The sequence below is a fragment of the Spermophilus citellus genome, assembly GCF_964194105.1.
Source record: "Spermophilus citellus genome assembly, chromosome: 3".
NCBI lineage: Eukaryota > Metazoa > Chordata > Mammalia > Rodentia > Sciuridae > Spermophilus > Spermophilus citellus.
The window spans coordinates 198,834,568-198,862,359 of record NC_138184.1 but is presented as its reverse complement, the minus strand read 5'-3'; the positions used below and the strand labels follow the sequence as shown (position 1 = coordinate 198,862,359).

Here is a 27,792-nt window from a genome sequence, read left to right as displayed (position 1 = left end):
CCAGCAGAGCCTGTTAAATAATTCTTACGTTCACAGAAAAATTGGAATAATTGTACTACTGTTAAATTAAATGACTACATTTCATATTTCTAATTTTTTTCTTTGACTCTCAACTCTTTCCTCCCATGCATTCCACCTGTAACCCATTGAATTGCAAAGGTGTTTCTGTGCACCCTGAAATGCCTGAGAGTCTCTGGGGGCACATATTGGCTTTCCTGGCTCTGAAGGTGCTGCTGCTGTTGAATCAGTAACGTTCCACACCCGTAATGAAATTCTCGAAGTAACACCTCCAGAGTGATTAGATTGAAATTTGACTGATGGTGAAGTTATAAAATAAGGGTGTAAAGAGTTTGTAGGATAAGTTAATAGTAAAACTAATTGAAAAAGAAGAGGAGGAAGAAGTAGAAGAGAAGTTGAAGGAGGTAAAAGAGGAAAACCAACTTTCCTTAGGTGTTTAAAATTTGCCAGGTACAATTCCAACCTTTTTACATAGAGACTCATTTATTGGGGGTCAAAGGAATGGCAGATCACTGGGATCATAGATGGGCTAAAGCCAAAGTTAACTGAACTGAGAACTTTGGGAGGATGAGTGACAACACTGAGCTAGGGATAAAGGGCAAACCAGGGGACCAAAGGGAAATCAGAGGCAAAGAATTGAAAATTGGACACGTTAGGGTGTATGGGGGTTCACTTATGGAATCCAGAGTAAATGGAGTAGCAGATTTGAACTTTGAGATCTCTCTTTTGGAGTGGATGTAATTTGGTGAACAGATGAACACAAGAGAGAGATGGAATTGTGTTTGGCCATAGTAAAGCTGGATGTTTTGCAAGAGAGCAAGAGCCATGATGTGGGGTAGAGAAAGATAAGAAGTATGAATTTGGTAATGAAGCCCAAAGAGATGGAGGCAGGGGAGAAGCCAATGGAAAGGAATTCCGCATATGGGACTCTGCAGTGAGGGATGCTGGACAGGAAACATAAAAGTGAGTCAACTCATCCCAGAATGGAAGGAGCTCTGGGTGCCGCTGAGCCATGACTGTTCCTAAGCCTGGGTAGAGTCGAGCCGTGTGTTGGCGGGTGGGTGGGAGAACATGTGGATGATTACACAGGGAGGAGCCCCACACTCAGAAGTGGGCTTAATTTATCTACTTGACCCCTTGCCATCTGTAAATGAAAGAGACCAGCTTTTTGTGTATGTGAAGTAAGCGAGCAATAATTAGCAGTGGGTAGCTCTGACTTTTATTTTCTTAGACTGAGAACATCAGAATTGCCTTTGCCATGACCTATATTAGCCCCAGGAATCTCTATAACTCATGTCCCGCATGCTTTGCTTCTCCATTTGCTTTGTTTGATGTGCAGAGAGATTTAGTGGGTCAGACTGGCAAGTCCCCTGGGAAAGCCTGTGGAGCTCAGTGCTGACACTGCATTTAATGCCACCATTGAAGCCATCTCCTTATGTGTAAAGGCTCATTAATTTACTATAACATGTACTTTCCAAACCTTTTAGGAGGCATTCTCTCGAGATTTTTTTTTTTAAATTCTGTGAGTCGATGATAAGTGTCTACTGTGGAATAGATTAAAAAATCAATAAATGGAAGGTCCTCCATAGCTTTGTCTTTTAACACTGTAGCTCTACAACATTCTAAAAGGGACTCATATACTTTCAAACATCTCTACTTAATCTCTCTTTCTCTCTTTTTAATTTTTAAAGTATCAACTCTGTGGCTGAGAATATCAACTTAAACAATCAACATCATTTGGCATGTTGAGCAGTTTGAAGAAAGCCTTTGTACTTTGAAGAAATGTACTAGGGATATATCTTACTTCCTCTTGTGATTAAAGTTCTTTGCAAGAAAATCACAACAAATACAGGATGTTTTATAGAATGGTTTTCTTCTTATGTCCATAATATATAGTGAAGTTGTGCCAGGCATTTCTAACTGGGGAAAGGTATGTAATCATTGAGGAAACATGAAGGAGGGGGAAAGTTAACTTTTCTGAAGTTTTCACTGGCTAGATTTTCAGCTTAGATATCATTCTTAGATATCATTCTATCATTCAGGTCTTGCTCTAACAGTGATTTATTTTCTAATTGTACATTTCACTTTTGACAGCAGAAAAAAATTCAACTACATCAATTAGCTTGAACTCATTGGGCAAGAATGTATATAATTTCTCAGATGGCTTTTATAATTAGGTTCAAATTTACTCCTGCTAGGAATTTTACCTACTGGTCTCAAAAATTATTGTCCACCCGTATTTTATTGATAAACATCAGTTTTTTTCAGTTCTGTAGCTTCTTTTGGAAAAAAAAAAAAAGATAGGAAGATCTAACTGCTTGGATCCTTGTTCCTCCATGTTGGTCATCAGTGGGAGCTGGGTGGAGTGGTCTCCTTTAGACAGAGCTCTTCCTCTCTGCTGGCCTCTGACACTATTCTGCTTCCTTGCACTATCCACCTGACTTCTGTAGGATTTTGAATCCATGACTCAAGTATTAACAATCTTGTAGGTGGATGACTCCAGCGAGTTTTATTCCATAGTTTCAGTCCCCGATCCAACTGTCAGTCTCATCTGTATGTTGTATCTATGCATTTGTCTAAAAGTCTCATTGATGCCCAAATTAGGACATGTTACAAGTGTTGTGTGTTTTTTTAAACAGTACCCTTTTATTTTTTTCCTTCTCTTCTCAATTTCACTGCCTTCCTCTTTGCTTTCTCAAAGATAAATTGATACTGATCCTTCCTCCTTTGCTTCCACATCTGAAGACTACGAAGAATTACTTGGTCCTTGGCTGTGCTGTCTCCAGTCCACATCTCTACTTGCTGTCTCTCCACCACTTACCATCCCAGTGCAGGTGCAGTTGACTGAAATAGGTGTTGGCACCAGCCTCCCAGCAACTTGCATTATTTCTAGTTGATGCTCCTATCTGTAATGCAGGCAGGGACAAGAATAGGCTTAAGCAAATTCCATTCTCATTTTGTCACTTCTTGCCCTTTCAAAAAGCTTCTGTGATTGTCCATCACCTGTTAAATCAAATACAACTCATTTCTCTGTTTCTTCCCCAGCAAGGCTTTGCCATTTGCCTCCACACGTTCATTTTTCACAACTAGAGTTTATATTTCTTGATGGATTCATGTATAACTCTTATATTCAATCTGCTGGTTTCCCCCTTCCATAGATCCCTGCATACCTTCCCTTCCTTTGCTAGTTCTCAAGCTTGTACAACATCCTGTTCAAATTCCATGGGCTTCTCAATGCTCACCTGGGCCTAATTCCTCAGATCTTGATTATTATTTTGCTCTGCATTCTCTTTGAACTTGCACCTTGGAGATTAGAAGTGTGTGGTAGGTCAGAGCACGTGCAAACTGGAATGTAGGTTCTGCCACATATTGGCCATGTAGTCACGGGTCTTGCTGAGCGTTCTTTATCTTGATTGTGAAAAAGACATTAATTGTACCAGTCTGCTTGAATTGTGGTGACAAATATGATAATGAATGCAAAGGGCCTGGTATGCTGTAATCAATAAGCCAATGTCTCAGAGACCTTCCCAGTCACACTATAAGCCCAGGAATTTGAGTTCAATCCTCCTTGAAGGGAAGAATCTAGTATTGCTGGTCATTGTATCCCTATGCCTTATAGAGTGGCCAGCAAGGATTAAATATTCAGCAAATGTTTGTTGAAAATTGAAAACAGGGTGTGATCATGAATGCCAGAGATTGATTATTGTGATCATTGTTATTTTGCAAGTCTTTGCCATCACACTGTGAGCAGAAATATGTCCAACAGGAACACGGTACACTTCCTGGCTGTGTGTCTATCTGACAGCATGTCTTAGAGTGATTGCAGGTTCATGATTACCTTCCAAGGACAGTGACAGGAATTTTGAGCATCTCTTATTGTTCTGTTCTTTGGTACTTTTTGTGTGTGCCTTCCATCACTCTGGCATCTATTTAGGAATACATTATACATTTTTTATAGTTGCATACAAATAACGTACAAGTAAATACTCATGACATTTATAGTTAGTTGATGTTTTTGTTTTTGTTTTTTTCTTCTTTGAGAAATTTGGGTCAGAGGAAGTTCTTCATTTCTCAGGATTTTCATCTTGTTTGCTTCAGTATGTAAGAAATAAGTAATTATTGATAATTGATAAACTTATTTTATTTTAAAATATTTCTGGTACCATTGCAGCTGCATCACGATTAGTATTAAAATTAAGTCTCATTTGGATAAATTTTTCCAACAACTTGCCCCAGTATTACCTCCTTTTCATGTGTTCCCAGAACACATGAAGAAAAAGGTAAGTGCTAAAATAATAAATATTGTATTCTGTATGCAAATCAAAGTTTTATAGAATCAGGGTTTATTGGACATGAAATTAATTGTGACAGTTCAGAAGGAATTTTACAGAGAAAGAAGATTAACTTGCTAAGTCCTCAGCAGCTGTCTTCCCTGATACATATGTTAGGCAAAATGAAATTTCCATGTGCTCAGGTCCAGTGGAGGAATGTTTATAGAGTCTATAGAAATTTGGGCAGGACAGGTCTCTCAGGATTCATGGCACCTGTTTTCTCAGAGTGGAGATGGATTACCCCGTTACCATCTGAACTACAATTCGTGATGATTATTATTTTTTGATGCTTTCCTTTGGTTTATTTGTAAGAAACTTGTACAGGAGATGCATTGCCTATTTTTTAAAATTAATTTTTTTAATTTATATATGACAGTGGAATGCATTACTATTCTTATTACACATATAGAGCACAATTTTCATATCTCTGGTTGTATACATAGTATATTCACACCAATTAGTGTCTTCATACATGTACTTTGGATAATAATGTCCATTACATTCCACCATCATCTCTAACCCCATGCCCCTTCCCTTCCCCTCCTGCCCACATTGCCTATTTGGAAGTAATTTGCTATTCGTTTCAGACCAGATGATAATGTTATATTTCTTCATACATTTATGCCTGCATAATAGGGGAAGATTTATGTAGAGTCAGACCAGATTTAACTTAATTTGTTTTTGATTCTTCAACATAGGCTAAGTAATATGACCTATCAATACACCCCAATCACATTTTCAAGCTGCATTTCCTTTTGAATGATTTTTCCAATGATAATATAAAAAGTTATATGTTCACTTTTCTTCCCTTTTTCTCCAAGGAAACCAACATGTCTGACAAAAGTGACTTAAAAGCTGAGCTTGAGCGCAAAAAGCAGCGCTTAGCACAGATAAGAGAAGAGAAGAAACGGAAAGAAGAGGAGAGGAAAAAGAAAGAGGTAAATACTGGAGGTTGGGGTGTGGGTGTTGTGTGGTAAGAAGAAAATCACTTGGTTCTGAAGGACTGGTCAAATGGATAAATAGGACCCCTTCCAAGAATCCTTTTTGGATATCTGGAAAAAATGAGTGGGTATGTATGTCCTCAGAAGGATAAGGTCATTGCTATCTGAAATCCAAGGTTCTCCCCAAACTTGAATAGAACCCTAAAGGTAGTCTGGGATCTGTTGTCGGACATTTCTTGACCTTTCCATGCTTCATTTTCCTATCCTTAGAAATGAGAATATATTTATTTTGTGGGCTTGTGAGGATTAAGAGAGTTAATCTTAACAGTATCCAAGGTATAGTTAGTACTTAACAAGTGTCAGTTTTAATACAAGATTATTTTTAAAAATGACCAGCAAAACTATTTTAGCTGGGCATGGTAGTACATGCCTGTAATCTTAGTGACTTGGGAGGATTAGGTAGGAGGATTGCAAACTTGAGGCTAGCCTCAGCAGTTTAGCAAGGCCCTAAGAAACTTAGTGAGACTCAGTCTCAAAAAAAAAAAAAAAATGGGATGTGGCTCAGTGGTAAAGTGCCTCTGGGTTCAATCCCTAGTACTGGGAGAGAGAGAGAGAGAGAGAGAGAGAGAGAGAGAGAGAGAGAGAGAGAGAGAGAGAGAGAGACTATTTTAGATATTTCAGAAGAAAAATAGAAAATGATTCTGATGAATTTCCATTGATGCCTATATGGTATATATTTTCATGGTAGATAAGAATCCTAGGTTTGGTTGAGGGGAAAGGAGGTAAGAGAATGGATGGGGTAGTATAGGATATAGCATATTAAGTGTTAGAGCTGAAAGGAATTTTAGAGACCTTCCATTGAGTCCCCTTTTGATGTCAACAAAGCAGGAAGTACCCAGAGGTAAAATGCAGCTTTTCTGCTGCTAGATCCAGAATTAAAGTCTCTCAAGTCTCAGTTCAGTGCCTGGCTGTCATGTCACTATTTCAATCCAAGAAATAATTTATTTTTAATTCCCCAATTTGTTGTGGCAGTTTAGAAATAGCCTATGCTTCCTACACAAACCAGATGCCAAAGATAATCTTGCATAGTCTCCTACGAAGAAAACATCATGTAGTGTGATACACTTGTGTATACAGAAACCACAGCTGCTTCCCTACATTTTTCTTCAAGGAAAAAGAAAATGTATTTAATGCCTTGCAATCTAAATAAGTGTTGTTTTATACTACAAGGCTGTGAGACCAAAGTAACAGATTCTTTTTTTAACAATTATTATTTTCCAACAAAGTAAAACATAATTGCAATTGCATTTCAGCCCTCTGGCATCTCCCATCTCTCCACACCATTACACTTTGATTGATGTGATCATTTATTTGTCCTTGACATCATATGTAATGGTTTTCCCTTGGAGATCGTTGCTGTTATGTATGCAGTTTTTGGGTGAAATAGAGGTGAGAATTGACAAGGAATGGCTATTCATGTCTATGTGCAGCCAAAAAAGGCATTAAGTGATTATGTTTCCTTTCCTTCAAACGTCAACACTTAGTGTAGTTTTAAAGCACCTGTTATACTTTACTAATAACTGGTTTCCTTTTAAACTGACATTCTAATATCCAACTCGAATTTCACAGAATTACCACAAAAGATGATGTGATACAGGAAATCTGGTTCCAAATTATGCTGTCTGCCTCATCTTTTTCCTTTTGCACATTTTGGGGAAATTAGAGGCAAACCAGACTGATCGAAACTGGGTACCCCTTTTGCTTCCACACCATGAAGTTTTGCCTGATAGAGATTTAGCCTCTTACACTGCAAAAAGAGTCCTGGGAGATTGGGGTGGCAGGTGGTGGGGAGTATAGAATACCTGGACTCTAGATGTTCCTTTGCCTCTACCTGGTTCTGGACTTAGAGTCACTTAAGGTCTTAGATGCCTCATTTCTAAGCAGAAGAAAGGGCGGTTAAGGCCATGTTAACTCAACCTTGCTCCACAGAGTCACATGGCCATTCAGAGTCCTCAGGTCTCTTTCTCAGTTTCTGTTTCAAAAAGTCCAAGTAAGGGTTGGATTTTGCAACACACTGACTACATCATCTTTGAGAGCTATCCTGGCTTTAAATTTTCTTTCTTTATAGTCTTTCTCTCCTTAAAAAGATCTTTCCTCTCTTCAACGTAAGAATCTTTCACAAACTGTGCTGACTTGGTTTGTTCTATGTGACCAGTATAATCAGACAGAGGGCAGTAATGCCTGGTAGTTATGCACAGAGGGTGTTTTTTTTTTTTTTAATTTCAACTTAGCTCTTCATAGAATGGCCTTTAGTGAGGTCTTCTATGAGCCTATTTCCTGCTCTATAACATGGAGAAAAGAGTGGTACTTTTCTCAGAGTTCTGAGCAGATTCAAGAAGATACCACAGAGCAGTGAAACAAATCAGTAAGCAACAGATCACATTCTGCTTCTAAGACCAGCAAACAGTGACTGGGACCCCACAGAATGGATATGCACACACTGCTCAGCACCACTGCTGGTAAGAGGCATTTTCCAAAAATGCCCACTATTGAAAGAATCCTATAATTCAAGACCCCTAGTTTCATAGGATTACAGTATTTTGTAGACAGAAGGAGCCAGGAAATAATCTTTTCTGAAGCCCTTTTTTTTTTTTTTCAAATAAGGAAATAAGATCAATGTCTTAGAGGTAGCCCTTCTTTACCTCTAGTTCCTGAAGGACCCCCTCATCCAGCCAGGTATCCAAAGTAGAAACCTTAGATAATTCTTTCTCCACCCCCTCCATAATTTTCAGTGATCACCAGGTTCTAGATGGAACCAAACTCTTTTCTCACCCATTTCTTTTCTCCCCTAAATCCACATTCTAGCCAGATTCAGTTTCAGGTTGAGTGTCTTTTATCTGAAATGCTTGGGATTGGGGGTTTTTAAGATTTTGAAATATTTACATATGCACAGTGAAATGTGTTGGGGGTGAGACCCAAGTCTAAATAAACATGGAATTCATTTATGTTTTGTATGTAGCTTATACACATAATTTAGAGGTAATTCTAAAAATTAATTTAAATACTTTTGTGCATAAAACAAAGTTTCATTGTGTGGAATTTTCCACTTGTGGCATCAAGTTGTCATAGAAAGTTTGGGACAATTTTTTATGGCGTTCTGGACAACACTCTATTGATGTGGAGTTTATAAAACTCTTTTCTCAACTAAAGGGGACTGGGAAGGAGGTTGGGAACTGGGGTAGAGAGTAGAAGTAGAGAGGATGAAAAAGAATTAACACATGATGCATGTGTGCATGGGAATACCACAGTGAATCCTCTTAATTTGTATAATTAGTATGTGTTAATAATTATAATTAAAAACAAACCTTTAAAATTCTCTTTCCTTTCATATTCTTCTCTTTCTCCCTATTGTTCTTCACCTAGCTCTTAACTGCATGTCTTTCTGTTCTCATCTCAAATGTCACTTTCTCCAGAAAGCTCATGCTGATACCTTTATTCACCCATCATGAGGTTAGATCCACTCTATCCTTGACCTTATCAAACCATTAAAAAAAATTTTTTTTAGTTGTAGTCAGACACAATGCCTTTATTTATTTATTTATTTTTATGTGGTGCTGAGAATCGAACCCAGTGCTTTGCACATGCTAGGTGAGTGCTCTACCGCTGAGCCCTAGCCCCAGCCTCCTTATCAAACCATTTAGCACAGAGTTTGACATTTGCTTCCTCAATTGTCTTTCTCTCCCCAGAGATGGCAAGTTTGGGAGCGCATGTCTGTATGTTGGTTTTGCTTTGTTTATAGTTGTTGTTTTTAGCACTGAATAGCACAGGTTTTGCCAGATAGTAGACCTTCAATAAAATATAATGAATAATGAGTGAATAATAAACATAAACTAGTTTGAGCATGTCTGGAGACGCTGGTCCCAGACACTCTTTCCAAGTATCTGAAATTTTATTCTGCAGATTCATATTTCTTTGGAAGCTTCTAATCCTGAGTTTTTACAATGCTGCATCAACTGGACACTGTCATTGGCTCCTAAGTTTAAAATTTGCCAATTTTGGGGTTGTTTGTAGAAAGTGAGCCATACTCTTATAACTTTGTTTATAAAAAAGATTCTCTAGGCTTATCAAGTAAAACAAATAAATTTAGAATTAAAAAGAAATAAGATGCTCTTTAATGCTAAACTGAATGACTTTTTTTTTTTTGCCATGACTTTGAAAACTAAAGTCAGGACCACCCAAGTTGATTATCTCCACAGAACCCAGAAAACTGTGTACATATATAAAATTGCCACCCTCTGCTCCTTTGAATGTCATGCTTTCTTGGCTGTGGTATTATGGATGAAATCTGATTTAAAAATATAGTGGCCACCATTTAAGACACAGGCCCAATTTCATGAAAAATTGGCTTTCATGCAGTGAGGTGAGTTTAATGGTGGCCACCCTGAAGTTTTACTCTGTCCTTGGCCTTAAGCCGAATTGCTAGAAGGTAGGATGTACCTGAGTTTCCTAACCTGTCCTCACTTGTCCCTCTAATAAATGTGGAACTGTCTTTGAAAAGTGACTGATAGATAATTCTCAGTTGGCAAATTTTCTGTCTTTGATTTTTCTTTCTGGGTCTCAGCTGTGATTACTCCACACAAACAAAAATTTCACTTGCTGGGAAAGTCACCTTGCAGATTTTTAATTAATAGTGCTACAGAATCACTCCTTGTTGAGTCATTAAAACAGTAGGATTCTGTAGTATTTACATGCAAAAAATAAAAAATTTCATGATTAGGGTATTCCGTATTATTGTCTTAAATGAAGTAATATTTTATTTTAAGTTGCTAACGGGTAACAATCTGCATTTACAATAAGCCTCAGTTAACTATTTGCATTTTTCATGGTCAACGTTGAGTGTTGATAACTTTCCCCTTCTTCTATTATATCTGGATGGATGTTTATTCTTTTTAATAAATGTCATTGTATGGTGTATTGTTCTATATGATAATTTTCTTCTTTAAGTTAAGTTAAATAATTAAAAAGGAGTTAAATGGAGAGCGAGTTGCAGAGGCTCCTTGTGCTGAAGTGAAAATTTGGAGATGGAGCTCAGGGATATTGTTTTTGCACAACATGAGGTTATATGTGTTGACATGTGATTTTCTCTTTACTATGCTTCTTGAAAGCTTACTGGTTAAAATTAGAATAAATCTCCCAAACCAAAAATAGATCTTGTGCCTTTCTACACAGGATATCTAGGACAGAAAGTTTTGAATGAAATGCCCTAAGTTTGTTCAAAAGCAAAAGATTAGGCAGATCTTTTTCTATTTTCTCTATTAGGACTTCTCAGTTTCATTTCTTACTGATACTCTTGTCCTCTAATACATTTTTTGTTGAAAGGATGACGGAAAATTAAATATATCTTTGATGCTAGCACCTGGAAGTGGGTTTGTTGTGAGTGCTGGGTCTTTAGATGTCTAGGTGTTTTGGTCTAATGCTGGTATTGTAAAAGAGATTCCTGGGTGGGATATATAGTTGATGGGAATCAGCCTAAATGATGTATAGATCTAAGATTCTATAATTGTTAAAACAATACTCACCAAAGGCAGATAACTGATGCCTTCATTCAGCACATCTTTATTGAGTATTTACTATGTGCTAGGCCCTGATCCAGATGTGAGCATATTGTAGTGAACAAAGCAATCAAGTGCCTGCTCTCAGTAAAGCTGACAGTTCAGTTATGGCTAAACGCTTTGTTATAACAATGCACTATTCTACATTGGATTCTGAAGACAAATTTCACTTTTATTTTATTTGTCTTTCAGTAGCTGCTCTGGTAATTCCCTTTTCTTTTATTTCCCTCTTTCTTCCTCCCACCTTTTGACTTTCTGACAAATGTGGATAGAGATCCTTCCTCTGCAGCATCCTCTCATCTCAGCTTTGTCTCCACCTCTGTTGTATACAAACATTGGAGCTGCTTTAGTAGTTTAAATGTTTCAATTGGAAAAGAAGATGAACTTTAATATCTTTACTGGTAATGTGCCATTCCAAAATCTGAGCTTATGTGAGAGGCTAAAATTCTCTAGTAGTCTCTTTAGCAGTTATTGGCCTATATAACAACAGTTTTCTCTCTAATGACAGATAGCCTTAAAAACTATGTGTGCATTTTAAACCCAAAGTGAATAATAACAGAAGTGTTGGGTCCAGAGCCAAAGATGCACTTAGCTTATAATCAGGGAATAGGTTACCATCTGGGGATAAGTCAAAGCTTTCATGAACTCTTTTTACTTCAGATGCCAAGATACAAATTATGCTTTGTATGTCTGGTGGAGATAATGCACCTGTTAGGTTGCCCAACTTGCCCTGGAGAAGGGATGTCTGATCACTGGATAGTTGGTTTCTGAAAAGCTTGAAGACAGCTTCACTCCTGTAAGCTCACAAAACTTTCTTGCAAGGTATCTACACATCAATGTTCTCATGTTGGAGATAGAGGGAAATACCTCCTCTGGAGTAATAATTGTGTTTTAAAAAGGAGGAAAGACCTGGAATTTTAAAATTTCTCCCAGAATACCTCTGTTGATCTTCATTAAATTGCATTTTAAGTTGTCATGATTTTGTAAAAACGCAAACCGGGGATATAATCTGATTTAAGGATGCCCATGTGGTGTGTGTTAGGCAGAATTCATGAAAGGAATTCCTAAAGGATTTTTTTTGCACTGTATTTTTCTATATGATAATTTTCTTCTTTAATTAACATGTGGAGTGGAATCCTAATTTATCAGAATCAAGTAACAAGATTTACAGCACTGTTGTATTGTTAAGTCTGTATTGCCTTTTGAGAGTTTAGCCCACTGTATTTTAAACTACCATCAGCTTACACTACCAGTACAAATAGTGTTGTATACAGCTATAGATTTTCATAAATAACTTTATTTTTCATCCAAATTCCAAGAATTGCTGTTTCCACAATCCCAAACAGGGGGCATGAATTTTATAAATATATACTCATAAAGAACTGATGTCCCAGGAGGGACAAGGAGGTCTAAACAACATACAGAATTCTTTTTGAAAAATTCACAGCCCCAGTCAGAAATAGTTGGCTTTGATGGTTTCTTTCAAAACTGGGCAAGAGAAATTTTGATGCCATGGGGTAGAGATGGGAGAAAACTTTCAATCAGGAGAGAACAATGGGTCAGTAATTATTAAATGAGCAGTTGCGGTATTTTTTTCATCCTTTATACATTTGAGGGAATCTATTAGGGCTTTTGCCTGGATTCTCTGCCTGGCATTTCCCACTTTCTGTTTCAGCCAGGAAAAGTACACATTTAGTGATGTTTTTAACTTTTCTTACCGACATCCATGCTTTTTAGGCGGATCTGCAGCAGAAGAAAGAACCTGTTCAAGATGACTCTGATCTGGATCGAAAACGACGGGAGACAGAGGCTTTGCTCCAAAGCATTGGTATTTCGCCGGAGCCCCCTCTAGGTACTTAACAGAGCTTTGTGCTACTATTTCTCAAATTGAACTTGAGTAGGATATACCATGTCCAACATTTACTATTCGTTTATGTCTTTAGCTTTAGTATTTTTATTTTTAAGTAATTCTATGGTTTATGGTTCAGGGTGCATGCATTTTTGGAATTGAGGGGGCTGGAAGGAGATGGGAGGAAAGGTTGTAGAGTCATCAGTAATTTGCTGCTTATTGATGAATCACATGGTTGAACTTTGCCATTGTGTTATTATTAGCTTATTTTGTTACTTGTTAAATGAGTTGCCACTTGGGAAATATGAGAAATCTTGGAATGTATTTTTTATTAAATTGTTCTTCGTTTTCACTGATGAATCCCAACTTCTCTTTGCCTCTCTAAATGCTGTGAATCCTCCTTAAAATCCACAACCACAGCAGGCATAGAGTTATTTTATGATGAAAATAGATCAGTGGGAAATTTGAAGAGAATTTATAATGGTGGCAGATCAGCAGCTAATGAACAAGTTTAAATTTATCTGACTCTCTCAAATACCTTGATTTCATTTCTAATTGGCATTCTCACCTCAGTACCCTCCTCCAACTCATTCATTCCTAGTTGCTTGTCCATGAACTCCCTATCACTAAGGTCTGCATATTGAACTATTTGTTTTCTTTGTGCTAAAGATAACTGTGCATGTGCTTATTCTGTCATTTACCTATATACCCTTCATGTAATAAGTTATTTTATTTTTCATTAATCCTTTTATTTTTCATATAATTAAGAGTTACACTAGGGTGTCTGTAAAACTACATGATACCCAATATAGGAAAAAAAACTTTTAAAATAATACTTGGAAATAGATACAATATCAGATCTGTTTAAAATATTTAATTGTCTTCTAATTCTATCACTGACTTTTATATTAAAATAAAATTTCATTTGTTTCCATAGTAACATAAAATAAGAATAGAAATAATCCATGTGCAACAAATGCTCCTAACAATATGAATAAGAAAAGACTATGGCCAGGTGTGGTGATGCATGCCTGTAGTCCCAGCAGCTTGGGAAGCTGAGGCAGGAGGATTTCGAGTTCAAAGCCAGCCTCAGCAAAAAGTGAGGTGCTAAGCAACTCAGTGAGACCCTGTCTCTAAATAAATTACAAAATAGGGCTGGAGATGTGGTTCAATGGTCAAGTGTCCCTGAGTTCAATCCCCAGAACTGCACCCCCCCAAAAAAAAAAAAAGAAATAAAAAGTCTATGTAATCCTACAAATTCCTAAGTATCTCTTGGTATAATTTAATGCATACATGTAAAACTGAAATACTACTAAAAAGCATTTGTACTCAATCTCAATTTGTAGTAGATAAAATCATGTGTCTGAAAATGAAATAATAATTCTTAATAAAATTAGATTATTTTTTTAGCTTCTTTATGTCTTATAAGATGTAACCAAGGGATTATTTGAGTGATGTACCATCTTTGAGAAGCTGGAAAACTTCTTTGAACTAAGATGATATGTGACATAAATCAGACACTTTGTAATCAGTTATATTTGTACCTCAAAATAGTCTTTGAAATGCTGTTGCTATGTCAACACCGGTTAGACACAGTAGTGGTAGATCCTGTTTTCCTGTGCCCTATATAAAGCAAATAATTAAATTTTAAGAACAAAACAGTTAACCAACCTTAAACCATAACCAACTTCTCAACTGTTCCTCCAAGCCTGCTAAGGGGCCCTGGCAAGGCTCAACCCCATTTTCATTTTTTGCTGTCTCTTTGGCTTACCCTCTGACTTAGCATGGAGGATAATTGGTGAATTAATTGTGGAACCACATGAAAATTCCCAGCTTCTTGACAGATCTGCCATTGTGCTATAGGATTTGGACAAAATAGTTAAGTCCTTTACCCTATTAAATAAATAAAAGGAAATTGCACATGATTGAAACCAAATGGAAATCTACATTTCTGTATTGAAGTTTCTTTCTGCCCATATGGCTTCTTCGGCTTGTGCGATATTAAGAACCCATTGAATCATCTGGCCTGGAGCCATCTTGGCTATTTGGTACCACTTCTCTCTGAAGGACATTTGGCATGTATCTGAAGGATGGAGAAGAAAAATACATTTTCATTTCCTTTAGTTCTCTCTTATTATCCTTGCTCTCAGATTTTTCAGCTCATGCCAACCTTGATCCTTGAACTTTTTTCTCCTGTCTTCAGAGCAGCCGTTGACTTCTGGGCCCACAGCACTGCCTCTTAGGGCTGCCAGAAACAAAGAAAAAAAGTCCCAAATGCAGTAAACGGTACAATAGGATGAAACTATTAATTAAGTTTAAAAATAAAGCAGCCTGGAATTTTCCTTTGTTTTGCAAAGGATTTTTAAATTACCAGGTTCAAATTTACCCTTCCTCTCTGTCACTTTGTCTTTAGTGGCAGAGTAGTTTATATGCCACCAGTAATACATTTCCCAAACCAGGCAGACATAGGGCTGATTTTCTGACTTTCCTTGGCCATTTAAAATCATTCAGGATCACATATTTCATGATCTTTTAAAGTTTTATAGACACCCCATTTTATTTTTTAATAGGTCACATCTATACTAACAAAATAAAGTGAAGAATTGGAATTATCTGGATAATTCATACAAGAGAGATATTTGACTTGAATTATCTGGATAGCCGTTTTGATTCTCCATTTTACTTTGTTAGGGTGGACATGGCCTCAGAATCCCCAAGTCAATTCTGTCTAAATTCATTTCAAATTTTAATTTCCAAAATGAAAAATTCACTTGACTTTCTTCCTTTTCTTTCCTTTTCTTTTCTTTTTTCTTTTTCTTATCCCATCTCAATCTCTCCTGGCCATACAACCACTTTAATTTGGGCCCATTTGTTTTAATTTGTTTGACACTGCTCTTCACCAGTGCAGCCGTTGCATTTTTTAACATGGGATACCTGTTATTTTCATTATTTAGTCCCAACCCCTATGTCTCCCTCCTCGAAATCAGTGAGCACCCCCAGTGAAGCTGGAAGCCAAGACTCAGGCGACCTGGGGCCACTAACAAGGTAAGAATTGTCCCTTTGAAAGACAAGGGTGGGATCCCGAGGACATAAAACCGCACTGTTAAAACACTGTCAAATGTGCATGCATCTTCAAGTGTGCTGGGTCATTTGTTTAAATTCGTGCCAGCTGCTAGCTTTAGTGGTGTAGCAATGATTTTGAACACTAGAAGTGATAAGCTGATATATCATCCTTCTTGGAGTCAGAGTGGGCTAATTTAGGGCCATGTGTCTTTCTTAGCCAACATAAACATTCCATTAGCTTAGGACTAAAAGAAGCAGGAAAGGACTGAAGGTAAATTGAAGGTATAGCCAGCTTTTCATTATTCACTATTCTGCTTTGGTTAACTATAAATTTAATTTTTCAAACATCTTGTCATTTGCTTAATAGAGTTGACTAATTTGAGAATTCAGTCCCCACAGTGTTGTTGTTGTTAAAAGGACTGACTGTTTCTGTTCAGTGAATCGGTTGCCAAACTTTTATTACACCATCAATATTCATAGATTATATAACTTCTGAGTGAGGCTTTAGACGTCCTCTAATTTGATCACCCAAGGGATATTTGAAAGGTAGAGATGTGAAAGGAGAAAAGAAGTTTCATTAATACAGATGCAGTCATGATAACTCTCTTAATCTAATTGCCTTTACCAGAATTCACACTTACGGGTGCCCATAGGTAGGTAATATAAGTGGGTGTGGGGTGAGGCCTATAGCAGCTGGTTCGCAAGTACCCCTTTTAAGAAGGCCAGGTGCCTCCTGATGGCTCAAGGTGATTTTGACCTACTGGAAATCTGGACCCAAGTTTTCCACATCTTCCAGTTTTCACCAGAATTCATGCATTAGGTGTTTAAGCATCAAATGTTAGTAACATTTGGTAAAAGCAGTTATGGGTCAGATTTGGCCTGAGAGCTCTCAGTTTGTGACCTCTGGCTTTGACCCTTAATTTTTAAAAGACCTTTAAATACTTTAATCAAGCTTCAGATAAAGGAAGAAACAGCCATTCTCAGCAGTGCTCTTCTAACAAATCAGCCTTTTAGCTCAGCTATGCACCTTTTGAACCTTATCTACCTGACAACATTTGCCACCATATGTTACTGAAGGAGAGTTACAGATTTTTTATTTCTCTTTTTTCATCTAGTGCATTATCATAAGCATATTCTTCTGAAAGCATGTTGCTTGCATAGAGACCTAGGCAATTTAGAAGACAAAATCATGGATGTGAGGATACCAGTATTCTAGGCTTTTTTTTTTTTTTTTGCCTTATAGAAACCAACATATAAGACAATAATTCTTTCACCCGTATCTGCCTGTTGATGTGCTTCAGACTTGAATATTCTGTTTTGATAAGGCCTTTCAAAACCAGTAGACACTATTTTCCATTTGAGAAAAATAAAAGTAGTCTTTGGGGGCATAAAACTGGTTTATTTTAGCAGCTGCCTTTATGATCTGGGGCAGCATATGGCTTCTGTCATCTTTTGCTTTGAACAGTTTTCAAAAGGTCTTTGAGGGGGAAAATAATAATAACACAGTTGTATCGGATCTAACATCTATTCAAGAGCTGGCATAATATAATCATGTTCCTTAGGGGGTCCATTGGCCTATCATTAAGTGAACATAGTTGACTGTTTCTACACAATGATCGTTGGGTGTCATTACTGCTTAGCTTCAAGGGGTGAAGTTGGCAGCATTAAATTCTATTACTGACTTCACTCACAGTTGATGAGCCCTTTTGAAAAACTTTCTAGAGAAAACTGACCTACGCTGTTAATACTCTGGGGACAGTAGCAATTATTCCTTCTCAGAGGACATCACTCTTCATTTATTTTACTTCCCTGTAAGATGTCTTTCTTAACTTAGTGAATCACTTTGAAAGAAGGGCAGTTCACTCCCACCCCACACAAACTCCAACGAGTTTTATTTCTTCATGGGAAAGTTCTGGCAAGAGTGAGTAACTAGAAGTCAATGAGTAAATCTCTTGCTAAGTGCAGGTTTCACAGGACTGCAAGAAACTTGGCAGTGGGAAAATGACAGTTTTCAGAAAAACTGAGCATAGTTTGCTTGAGAAGAATGCACTAGGAATAGCTCAGTAAAACTTGCCCTTGTTTTGAACTTAGGAGAATTCCACTCAAATTTATGATTTTGCCTTAATAACACAGATATGAGAATAAAATTGCAGCAGAATTTATTCTGGTTTTAAAAAACCCACTTGGAATGCCTTTTTATATAGAAGTAACATCTTTGAAAACAATTACTATTAACTTTAACACTTCATAAAACCTGAGGCTAAGAAAAGAGCTTGGAAAGAGCTATAAATATAATTCTATAGTCAAAAATTGGCTGCTTTGTGTGGAATGTGGACTCTTAAAAAAAGGAAAATCTTTCAGAAGATAACTTAGAAGTCAAATTAACACATCTGGTTATACCTAAAGCTGCACATAAATTCTGTCATTCACCCACTAACACTTCAAACCCAAACTAAGATTTTTTTTTTTTTTGGAGAGCCAAAATTGGCAAACATTTCTTTTAATACTTATGACTAGTTAATCTGTAAATTAGCATGTTTCATGTATCCTATTAGAGAGAATATGTTCAAATAGTGCTTTAAAAACAGAAAGTATAACAAAATCTCTTTCAATGATTTTAAAAGCACTTGAGTTAATGTTTTGAGTAGAAATATTTAGTAATTTTTAAATACATTAGTATGATTTAATTTTTAAAAATTTAAAACTTTAAGTGTCATGATTTGTTTTGCAATTTCTGCTTCTTTATAACCTATTTCATTTACAACTTGTGTTTGTGGTATTTTTCTCTTTCTCTTGATCAGTTGTGGTAGAATCAATTAATCATTGCTCAGTTAATCATAATGGGCAAAGAACAAGCTCTTGGATTAAAAGAATAAACTTTTATTAATAAAACACTTGGAAGGCAAGTTTTACTTATAAACATAAGTTTTAAGATCCCTTAATATACTATATTCAACTAGAATCCAATACAATATGAAGAGGATTCTATGCTATGATTAATAGGTAATAGATTCAAGTTGCAATATTTTAGTAAAGTGTGTCGTCATAATTCAGCATAGAAAAAGGTACAAGTAACCATTGCAATATATACTTATATTATGCCTGAGAAATTTGAACACACTCTTATATTTTAAAACTTAACAATCTAGGAATAGAAGTATGGTTCTCAGTATGATAAAGAATAGTACTCTGAGGCCAATAGCTCATATTTCTATGCATAAGAATGAAGGATTAGCTCTCTATAGCCTTTGAAGAATAATGGCTTCTGTTTAACTGAATCCATACCTCTTTCTTGGGAAATGATGAATTCCTGGAGACTAGACACTAAGTGGTATTAGAAGTTGTATCCATAGGGTGGGCTTTTGATATATGTTTATTGAATGAATGAACGATCATCCTACTCCTTTATAGATGTGGTCAGGGAAGCACAGAAAGAATTAGTAATTTTCTCAGGTTCACACAGAACATAGTTACAGTGATAGGTTTTAACTTAGGCAGATTGATTTGAGTTTTCATAATCTATGTCTCTGCCCTATATTATCACCAATAATGATTGATATAAATGATGCATGACCTGCTGCATAAAGTTATTATGAGAAGCAAACAAATTAAAACCAGCAAAATGTTTGAAAGCATGGTATGCAGCAAGTTAATGTAAATTTTAGTTATTACTATTAGTAGTAGTCTGTTTTTTTAAAATACTTTTTAAAAAAGTTTTCCAATGGAAGGAGATCTTCTTTAGATTTATCTTGTGGAACATGTCAGTATCATTTACAAATTTAATAAGCATACCTATATTGTTATTCAGTAATAATGCAAAAATGTTGAAGGATGAGGCCAAGGACAGATTATAGTCTATGTCCCTAGAGACCACTTTCTGGGTTGCTCAGCATTTATTCACAAACAAGATATTCAACCAGAAATGAGTCTATCTAAATGATGATCACTGAGCTCACGTTTATTCTTTCCTTTACATGTATGGCTCACGGGGGACTTTGCACCAGACTCTTCTCTTGTTTGGTTGGGGTTCCTCTAGGGTTCACAGAAACACAGACTGAAGAAACCTAGGAATGCTTATTGACCTCATAAAGTTTGCCCGAACACTAAGACATAGGCTGCACTATGTCTCAAACCAGATTCATAAGGGAAAACCTTCAAAATTAATTCAAAGATAAGCATTTCTCGATGTGTTGGCATACTGTGCAATCCCCTCTTACAATACTAAATATCAGAAGGAGCAATTTCTGACATTTGCTTTTGATAAGAAGTGGCATGGGGGGCTTGGATTGTGGCTCAGTGGTACAGCACTTGCCTAGCATGTGTGAGGTACTGGGTTCGATTATTAGCATCACATAAAAAAAATAAATAAAATATTTAGCTGTAGATGTGTCCATCTACAGCTAAAAAATATTTTTTAAAAAAGGAGTGGCATGAGGCTGGGCATGGTGGTGCATGCCTATAATCCCAGCAACTTGGGAGGCTGATGGAGGAGGATCACAACTTCAAAGCCAGCCTCAGCAACTTAGCAAGGCCCTAAACAACTTAGCAAGACCCTGTCTCATAATAAAAAATAAGAAGGGCTGGAGATGTGGCTTAGTTATTAAGAGCCCCTGGGTTCAATCCCTGGTACCAAAAAAAAAAAAAAAAAAAAAAAAAAAGAAAGAAAGAAAGAAAGAAATGGCATGAGTGTGGTAATAAAAATGATTTCTACTTTGTTCATTTGACTATCTGTAGTTCTAACAGTATCATTAAGGTCTATTTCTCATAGAAACATTCAAGCTCCCAACATTTTATTTGTAATAATCTGATTATTCCTGAAGCAATACTTATATATTTCATACAATTAGAAAATATAAACGAGTCAAAGTAAGAACATAAAAACATCCTATGCCTACCATCAGAGATGAGCACTCTCAATACCAAACTACATATTCTTTCATATAATCTTTATATCATCATATATATGATAAATGGCATCTGACTGTGCACAGTATTAACCTGCTTTTCTAGTCAAATGTCTCTATTTTGGTTTTGATGTATATTCACCTTATCTAATGACACCATTTTCAAATTTCCCCAGTTGCCTCTAACATAGTCCTGTAATTTTTACTATTTATTTGTGTCCTCCCAATTATCAGCATGTGTTAGCCAAAAATCCTTAAAGCTGTAGGATTTCTCTAGGGAGGTGAGACCCTTCCTTAGGGAACTTCAAATGAGCAGGTGGACAGATGTCTTCTGAGGCACTGTGTGGACACTCAGGTACCAAAGAAAAGCCGAGGAGGTCAGCTTCACTCCAGATGAGGATTCAGGGGTGAAAGGAACAGTTTCTGCATTAGAATCTGTAGAGTTAATAATTAATTCTTGTTGACAGAACACTGAAATCAAGTTCATATGTTTGTTTGTTTGTTCAGCTTTTCTCTGGGGAACACTCAAATAAGGAGATTAGATTGGCCTAGAATAAGTTGTTTGTGGGGAACTTGTGCTGGCTGCATGTAGACACCACTTTCTTTTCTGGGTGTCCTCAGGAGAAGAAAATTCTCAGGGTCACATTGGCCTCATACCCAACAGAAAACCCGAACTTTTGTCCTTCTCCGCAATCAGATTCTGCAGGACTCTCTGAAAGCCTCAGAGAACTTTTGACTTACTTTGTGAAAACACCATTATTTTTTTAAGATAGATGAATAGGAAACTAAAGGGAGGGCATTAGAGAGTGATTTGTAATAGTGAAAAAGTAAAATAAAATAATGCATGACTGTGGAGAAATTGAATGAGACTATTAAATTTTTTTATCAAAAATTTCAAGTTATCACTATGGAAAGAGAAGTTGGCAGAATGCCCCCAGCTAATTGGACTTAAGGGTGACTAAAGATACTGATTCAAGGTTGATTAAAAATCACTGTGTTTGAAAAATAAGAAACAATTTACACTATAGTATTTTCTCTTTTTGTAGCACAATAACTGATTGGTTCCAAATTTTTCTTATCATCCCGTCTTCAGGCAGAAGGTACTATATATACCCATACGGTTCTACTAACAAAGTTAGCATCTGTTTTAGCAAGGGGAGGCTGAGCATCCTTCTAGAGAAACTGTTGCTTGGCAGCAGGACTCCGTGTAAGACTGGAGGAAAGCAATTCCTCATCCTAAGATGGAGTCCTACATTTCCTTTTGAATCCAGCACAGATGGACTTCCTATATGGCTTAGTATGGCCCAAATTGGAGCCTGTGTTACGGCTCAGGGTTAGCCAACAGAGGGAATATTCTCATATAGTAAATTTAGAAAAAGACCTATTCAAAAAGGGTCTGATATAAGTGTGCATTGCACAGTCCCAATTTTACCTCTCACATAAGCAAATTTTTGCCAATATCTTTGCCGGTCCTAACAAAAGAAATAATTGGATCCGAGAGAGGTAAAACATTAACTCATTATTTAAATACCATTCTTACTTACTTGACATAATTTTAATTAATGTGACAGATTGATATGATGGATTTGAAATGGTCTTATTATTCACTGTTTTACTTTTGAAAATGGCATTTAAAAAATCAGATATTTGGGGAGGACACTAATTAGAGGTTTTATGTTTGGTACTATGCTCATATTGGTTCCAAACATTTTTCTTGTCTGATTAATGGCTAATGACTTATTTGACAGAGAAGACATGTGGAACAAGGGTTCAGCGGATCAGTGGAACACAGGAAAGTTCTGTGTCCTGCCCTCCACTGTCTTTCCATCTTAGTAATGAAAGACCACGCAAAGTTGGCTCCAGGGCATTGACTAAACTTGCTATGTTAACTTGGTAGAAAAGATGGCTGGGCCTCTTTTTGTTCTCAGTACAAACCAGCAATATTGTGAATATTTTAAAGATGAACTTTCATTCATCAGTATGGAAGTGAGTCTGAAAATTCTCCTAGAACCATGTAGTGACATCATGCCACACAAGACAAGTTTCTTGTTAAGTGCTTTGGTGAATGTTAAGAAGTCAGACAGACATGCCCTGATTTTTTTTTTTCATTTTTAATGAAGAAAATAAAAGCTGGTTTTTTTTTTTGGAACCCACTTCCCTTCATACTTCATACTCCTTGGTAGGAGAGGCAGATAAAGATCATTCCCTTGTTCACTCGTTCCTCTGTTTGGTCAATAAATAGTTGAGAAGTTATTGCCTAAAGACATTGCTAGCTCTTCAAGAAATACAAAGGTAAGGAATTATTCTTACTTCCAGAAAGCCTCCATTTTGTAAATGGACAAATGTAATTCGAAATCTTCTAATAAGAGGTTGTTTTTTACTTAAGTGTACTCGTAGACATGAACAATAATGTCATAAACAATTATTCCCAAATCACCTACAATGAATTTGTAGTAAATTCACATTGGACAAGTGATTTTAATTCATATCTATCCTCCATAGACTTTTGATTAAGTGTTTATTGAGTCACAAGACTGTGTGTGCGTGAGTGTGTGTGTAGCCTGCAGAAAACTGGGTGAGATCATATAGATGAGTGTAGGAATAAGGACACAGCTGAAAGCAAGGCAGTTTCTTGTCTTGAGAGAACCAAGCATGCTGGCCAGGTTGCCTGAAGGTGGACTGCTCTAGAGGAACTAAGGGCAGTTATAGGAAATGAGGTTTAAGGTGAAGAATTCTCAAAAATAAGGCAGAAATCCAGTTACTGGTTTGAGGGCAAAAAATCAGTGTGAGTGTAGTAGTATATTTATTTGGCTTGCTGCTGAGATTCTTGGGTTTGTAAAGTGCTTTTCTTGTTACCTCTTATAAACCATCTTTAGACTATCTTTAGACTTGGTTTTAATGCCCGATGTAGGTCTTCTACTGAAATCCAGTGTGTAATAGATTGGCAAATAAAATTGTGAAATAAGAGGCCCAAGTACTTCTCTAATTCATGTGCCATGGACAAGTTGCTTCTGAATGGTATTATTAAGGACAAATATATTTGGAAAAAGCATTTGATCTGGGCCTTAAAGAATGCACATGTTTTGGAAAATTAGAGATGGGAGGAAGGCATTCCAGAAGGTAAGATGTAGAATGGATAATAAGGAGGCAGAAGAAGGGATGATCAGAGTCTAGGAGACTATTAAACCATTGAGGTAGTTGATACTTCTGGCTCAGATACCTGGCAGCTATTCACTGAATTCACTTGGGAACTTGTTATAAACACAGTTACCTAGATCACAAGTTTAAGATAAATTATGGGCCTCTTCATTGTTATAATGTTTTCAAAATCTGAACGTTAGTTTTGGAAACCATTGGCCTGATAAGGATTGAAGGTCTAAACTGGGGTCATGGATGTAAGAAGAGAAAACAGATGAGATAAGGAAGGTAGGTGTACAGATAGACTTGTCCAACAGGCATTTGAAAAGGTGGAATTTGGAGCTCAATGGTGATGAGGATGTTGGGATTATTTTTTTTTTTTTGTGGAAGGTGTAATGGACATCTATGCGATTGCCTAGGGTTAGAATACAGAAGTGAAGGCAGAAGACATAACCCTGTTTGGAGAAGGCCAATCTCTATGAGAAGAAGAGTAAAGACCTCACCAGAATTATAGTGGGAAAAGGAGGAATAGAAACAAGAGTCTCAGGGACAAGGAAACATAAAGAAAGAACACACCGTGAAGGAGCTAATAGTGATCTGCAATAGAGAGATAAAAGTTGAGGAACAAGAATTGCCCATGGAATTTGATGATATGAAAGTTGTAATCATCATTATCATCATCGTTGTCATATTTTTGTTTTGTTATTGCTGATGATGTTTTATTTTTGCAGCCTGAGTTCCTGGCATTAAAACCAATCCATGAGTAATTCAATTATTGTGGTTCCTGCTATATAATGGCATATTGCTTCCCTCCAAAACTGTACTAATTAAAATGCCACTAGCAATGTAGGAGAGGGTCCCAACAACATTTAGTGTTGGCATTATAAATGACAGAGTCTTTAGATATTGTATTCCAAATGTTTATTGGACATCTCTTTCTTTAAGAGCGAAATACTTTTTAGGGGAAAATTTTATGGCTTTCTACTCTGAAGTCTAGTAAAGATGAAAAGAAGAATGGAAACCACCAAATTGCTGTTGGTAAGAGCAGAACACAAAGAAATGAAGGGCTCTGCAGAGGGCAACATACATGCAACCCACACAGCGTGTCTTTCACTCTTAAATTATGCTTTCAACAGATGGCCAAGGATTATAATTTTTTGTTCTGTTTTGTTTTAAATTTTAACTTCTCTCTAGCCGATAAATTGGAACTGAGCAAATAAAATTGGACCACTGAAGGGGAAATTTTATAAGTAGCTCGATAGTGAAGAATTGGTAAGGGGTTTAAAATATAAAGTTTTGTTAGTCTCTTAGTAGTTCACTGCTATCTTGAAGAATTTTGAGGGGGCTAGGGATATAGCTCTGTTGGTAGAGTGCTTGCTTTGCATGCATAAAGCCCTGGGTTCTAATCCCTAGCACCAAAACAAAACAAAACAAACAAACAAAAACCTGGGGCTTTTCTATTCTTTTTTAAGAAGAAATATTGAAGAATATACTGACCCTCAAATTATAAACTGTTACATAGGAGACCCTCTTGGATGAAATGCTAGAGAATATGCTACCTGACATGGTCAGGGTCAAATAAGTGATTTTTTTTCATGGTATGAGAACATTCCATGCCTAGTATTTTAGTAAATGTGATCTTAATTGGTATGTTCATAAATGCTAATCCAAAAGTGGAACTGCAGAACCATAACAATGCTCCTTAGTTCAGAGTAGGTAAGGAATTACTGTTTTATCTAGCATCTGTGCAAACAGTAGTTCCCATATGAAAGAGATCAGAGTTCTTCTCTTAGACCCCTGAGAGTTAACCTGAGAATTCAGATAAATTGATCAGAAGAGAGAAACAAGACTCATAAAATTAAGCTAATAAAACTAACATGGTTTTCCATTGAGGAATACTGGACAGAAATGAGAGAGAGAGAGAGAGAGAGAGAGAGAGAGAGAGAGAGAGAGAGAGAGAGAGAGAGAGGGGGGGAGGGAGGAGATGGAGAGGAAGAGGAAAAGGAGGAGGAAGAAGAAGGAGGGAAAGAGAAAGAGAGAGAGAGAGAGTGGGGTGGGGGGATATGGATCAATCAGAAAGGGCTGGGTTGGTCAGTCCAGGAAGTAGAGAGAAAAGAGAGGTGGGCATCACTGAGGGTCTGTGTGGTCTTAGTAAATGATGAAAACCTGGTGGAAGGAAAGCAGGTGGAAGCCACATTCCGCTTCACTTGTTCTAAGCTCAAAGACATGAGTGATCACATCTGGCTCCCTAGGAAGCTGGTCTTCAAGGAAAGAAGACTTTGTCAGGCACGTATGATTGACTTGCTTGGAACTTACTGTTCTCATCATAAATTGATAAATTGGCACCTAATGTATAACACAGACTTGTAAGACATAGCAGACTACCTCAGCCACTTAAGTCCAATAAAGTAGGCACTGATGGAATGAACTTATTATGTCCAAATCCTACTTCATCCTTCAAGATCCAGGTCAGATGGACTCTCCAAATGTATTAGAGAAAGTCTGTCTCCTAGCTGTGACATCCCGAGGATGGTGAAAGTGCAGCCCAAGGCCTGGCTGCCTGGTGCAGAGTAAACACAGTGAGATGAACTTACAGTTATCATTATCTTTAATCTTTTTATGGCATTATTTTTTCAGATAATATTTATTGACATTTTAAACTGCCATACAAGTAATAAAAGCTACCCTCTTCCTGGTGTATATTAATGGTTTTTCCGTGTCTCATTTCCTTTACTTAAAAGACACATTCTTAAGTGCAAGTCCCTCAGTATACCTGGGGTGCCACTTTATGTCATGTTTTGCTTTCTACCTTGTTCCACTAAACCATTTATATATGTTTTATCTCCCCATAAGAGCTGTAGTTTCCCTGAGAATTCTTTTAATCCTCTTTCACAGTGTTTTATACATCAAGCCCTTAATAGGTGTTTCTCAAATAAGTAAATGAATGTCCTTATGAAAAATATTCTCTTCTCTGAATGCATAAATTGGGCCATTTCAGAAATGACTAAAAAATAGAACTAATCCTATAGTAAACAGATAGATTTCTATAAGAAAAGAATTTGTGATATTTACTTACAATTTCACTACTTCTTTTATGTTATAAATAAGTTTCCTGGAAAGAAAAAACATCTTTATATTTTCCATGATGCAGTTACTTGATGAAAAAATGTTTGGAAAGTAAAATCTATGTCAATTGGTTAAATAACATTATTCCAACCGGGAAGTGAAAGCAAAAAGACAGTATCCTGTAAAATACAGTATCCTGGATTTTAAAACATCAGAGAAGATCCATAATGGCCTGCAGGCCTGCTTCTTCATTTTACTGGGGACAGAGGAGACTTGCCTGATGACACCATATAGCCACACCTAGAATACAAACTCCTCACTCCTTGGCCCAGATGTGATCCTCTCTAAGAGACTGCCATCTGCAGGGAAGCTCTCTACAAATTTGCACAGAAGTGAGCATGGCATACATACTCCTAGGCCATCCTTGGAAACCAAAACCAACCTTTGCTCATTTAATGTATTGGCTTTAAGTTCCTTAAAAAAAGAAAAAAAAATGTGCATTCTGTGTGTTTCTGACCATGCCACAGATAATGGAAATATGAAAAGGAAATGAAACTAGCACACTTGATGGTGTCCTTGGCTTTATTCTTCACCCAAAGCTTGTTACTGACAATAACTATGATTTCTTTTATTGGATCATATATGTATGATGGGATGGGGTGGGGGTGTCACAGAGTCAGTTACTATATCACCTTTGCTGCTCTGGTTGAAAAACGCAAACTCTAGACTACTAATCTTGAGACTTCTAAAGTGGGGGATTCTGATGGAATCACTGTTTTTGCTTAAGGGGACTATGAGTTCAGGTGATGTGGTCATTAAGTAACAGGACAACAGCCAGTCTGCCTGGGAGCCACCTGTCTTCACCTGCCT

General features: G+C 36.9%; 1 protein-coding gene across 3 annotated transcripts in view; it reads left to right on the top strand.

Annotated features, from left to right (window-relative positions):
* The first annotated feature begins 5,172 nt into the window (after positions 1-5,172).
* Positions 5,173-27,792, top strand: part of DYNC1I1 (dynein cytoplasmic 1 intermediate chain 1) — a 280,791-nt gene continuing 258,171 nt past the window's right edge. For all 3 annotated transcript variants that reach the window (XM_081286493.1, XM_081286492.1, XM_081286491.1), the window contains exons 1-3: positions 5,173-5,287; positions 12,640-12,754; positions 15,706-15,796. In XM_081286493.1, coding sequence (XP_081142619.1) covers positions 5,180-5,287; positions 12,640-12,754; positions 15,706-15,796 — 314 coding nt within the window. In that variant the 5' untranslated portion in view covers positions 5,173-5,179. The remainder of the gene's footprint in view (positions 5,288-12,639; positions 12,755-15,705; positions 15,797-27,792) is intronic.